Below are 2509 nucleotides of genomic sequence, written 5' to 3' on the forward strand. Positions count from 1 at the left end.
ATTGTAATAATGTGTTGCAATGAAATACAGTTATATTATTCTGTAGATTGAACAGTTTATAATATTTTTTAGATTTTTTTGTATTTTCTTTAAATTCTCAGGTTTTCGCCAAGGCAGTGAAAGATAATTTGGCTAGATAAGAAAAAAGTCAAAAAAGCCAATCAAATTAGGCATTTTTTGTAAGTATGATTAAAAAATGTTTACAAAAAAAACCAACTAAAAATGCCCTTTAAAGACCAACTTTCGTCTTTTTGTATATTAGTTTGGAAAATCTGGTCCCTGGACTGTGTCCCCAAATTTAGTATTTTATTCCCAGTTTTGTTAAAAAATCTAAATTCTCTCTAATACATTTTTCAAAAATAAAAAAACAATTAGCAACTAATTCCCATTGTTTAAAATAATATTTGTCAAAAACGTCAAATAAATAAGTTTGTTCTCAGAATAATAAATCTGTCACCAAATTGATAAAACCGACCTTTTTCAAATATTAGCTGTGAATTATGAAAGTATATTATAATTAGATACAGATTTTTTTGTTGGTATAAAGTTAGATTTAATTACACTGAGAAATAAAAAAATACAAAAATTGTATCTCGAGAAACATCACATTTTTGTGGTATCATATATTAATTAGTTTTTTCAAAAAATAAATAATTTTATCTAAAAAGATTTTCTGAATACTTGGTATTTTGTTGTAAAATGCAAATACATGGGTAAAGTGAAGCAACAAAAATCGAATCAGTCAAAGTATTTTCAGAAAAATAGAGAAATGGCAACTCTTTAATAACCACTGGGGTGTGGGTTTAAGGAATATACTTCCCGCACATCCAATTCGAATAAATTATGAAATATGCGATTCGCTGTGTTATTTTTAACGATGCGACTATTCCACATCCATTTCCATTCTCTCTTTGATGTTACTCATTGATGTTTCGGTCAGGTCACTGTTAATTAGTTTGAAGTCAGTTATTGGTAACAGGGACATATTCAGCGCCACCGCGAAAGAGATATAGGTAGAGAAATGCCACCTGTTGGAGGGTGTTTTCCAATGACGTCAGGGGGTAATTCTGCTGTCACGTTTACGAAGTGGAAGCTGCTGGTCGCTATAGATACCCGCTAAAAGCTCTGGGAGGGGAAACAGAAAATCCACCGCAGTTGATATCATACCGTGTCGTGGGAAGGACGTTGTTCTGCACACTTGCACAAAATTTCGCGACTAGACACGTGTCGAAAGTAAAAAACACTGCCGATTTTACAAATACTCATCCAAAACTTTTGCAATACTCAGAGTTCAAGACTTGTTTCAGAAACTGTTAAAACCATTAAAAAATAACGCCTTTGATAAAGCCATGTGTCATACATTTTACATCAACTCCTAGAAATCGTGTAACTTTAAACCGACAGTGAGTGAGTTTTCTTATCACTACGTGTCTTACCACCTCAACCGCTCAAATCAGTTATTTGGAATCGAATCCGAGTRTTGTATTTTTTTCAAATTCAAGTGATGTCATGTTGTGAAGATGCAGCTTGTTCCCATGCTTTGGTTGCAGCAGCAACAAAAGAAGCAACACGATTGTCCGATAAAGAACGTCAAATTATCCTGGAGGTCCTTGGCCGTGACGAGCGTCTAAGACGYGATCAACAGCTCAGGATTATGTGAGTTTGTCCTTTATGTTAGTTCATCAAAATAATACAAGGTGCTGGTTTAATTGGATCAGTTGCAATAAGTTATTAGATTGATTAAGGAAGAAGCAGGAAGTGTCGCAAATTGTAAACGTGATCAGACATATCGATTCCTGACGGTTTATTTTGCCTTTGATGAACGTGATTTCCTGATTTTACGTGCATTCATGCTAAGAAAATTAATTTTGATGCCGTCAGACGTCCTGTTTTAATATAGTCAAAAAAACAAAAAAGTAGGACGTAATTTTGCGGATTTTATTGATACTCAAAAAACTCTTATTAAATGTATTCGTTTCATTTCTTGTTTCTATTTATGACCCTTGAACTTTTCGATTAGTAGTCAATATAACTTTTTACGCTGTTTGACTTCATTGCATTCGTTTTCAAACAAAAATCAAATAAGTTTTAATTAAAATACCTACGCTGTCGTAAAATAAGTAGATTACAATTGGTGTTTGCAAAAAATTCATACTTGCCATTACATCAACATGAAAAGCAACTCAGCTGAGTAAAACATAAAAATTATAAAATTGTGAAGTGTAGGAACATTTTATTTTTTGTTTACATAAACAAAAAAGCTAAACGTTTAGTTTTAAAACAATTATTTTTAAATTTAATATTTCATAAGGCATTATTATTTAAAGTCTATAATTGCAACAATTGTTTTCAACTACCTCTTTGTTTTTTGTTAATTTATGAGAACGTACAAAGAAAAGTAAACAAAAGCGTTTTTACAATTAAGTTCAGGTAACGTTTCAGAATAAATATTTACTTGTCTTATTTTTAAAAGTTGATAATTGGGTAACTGAAAATTTTTTGGACTATT

General features: G+C 31.4%; 1 protein-coding gene across 1 annotated transcript in view; it reads left to right on the plus strand.

The window, feature by feature from the left end:
• The first annotated feature begins 1168 nt into the window (after positions 1-1168).
• Positions 1169-2509, plus strand: part of LOC123008102 — a 52609-nt gene continuing 51268 nt past the window's right edge. Inside the window, exon 1 of the mRNA XM_044403716.1 lies at positions 1169-1656. Within this exon, the coding sequence (XP_044259651.1) occupies positions 1505-1656 (152 nt within the window). The 5' untranslated portion in view covers positions 1169-1504. The remainder of the gene's footprint in view (positions 1657-2509) is intronic.

This window comes from Tribolium madens, unplaced genomic scaffold, assembly GCF_015345945.1.
Source record: "Tribolium madens isolate multiple individuals breed KSU strain unplaced genomic scaffold, Tmad_KSU_1.1 Scaffold_3;HRSCAF=73;Tcas5.2_LG2, whole genome shotgun sequence".
Classification (NCBI taxonomy): Eukaryota; Metazoa; Arthropoda; class Insecta; order Coleoptera; family Tenebrionidae; genus Tribolium; species Tribolium madens.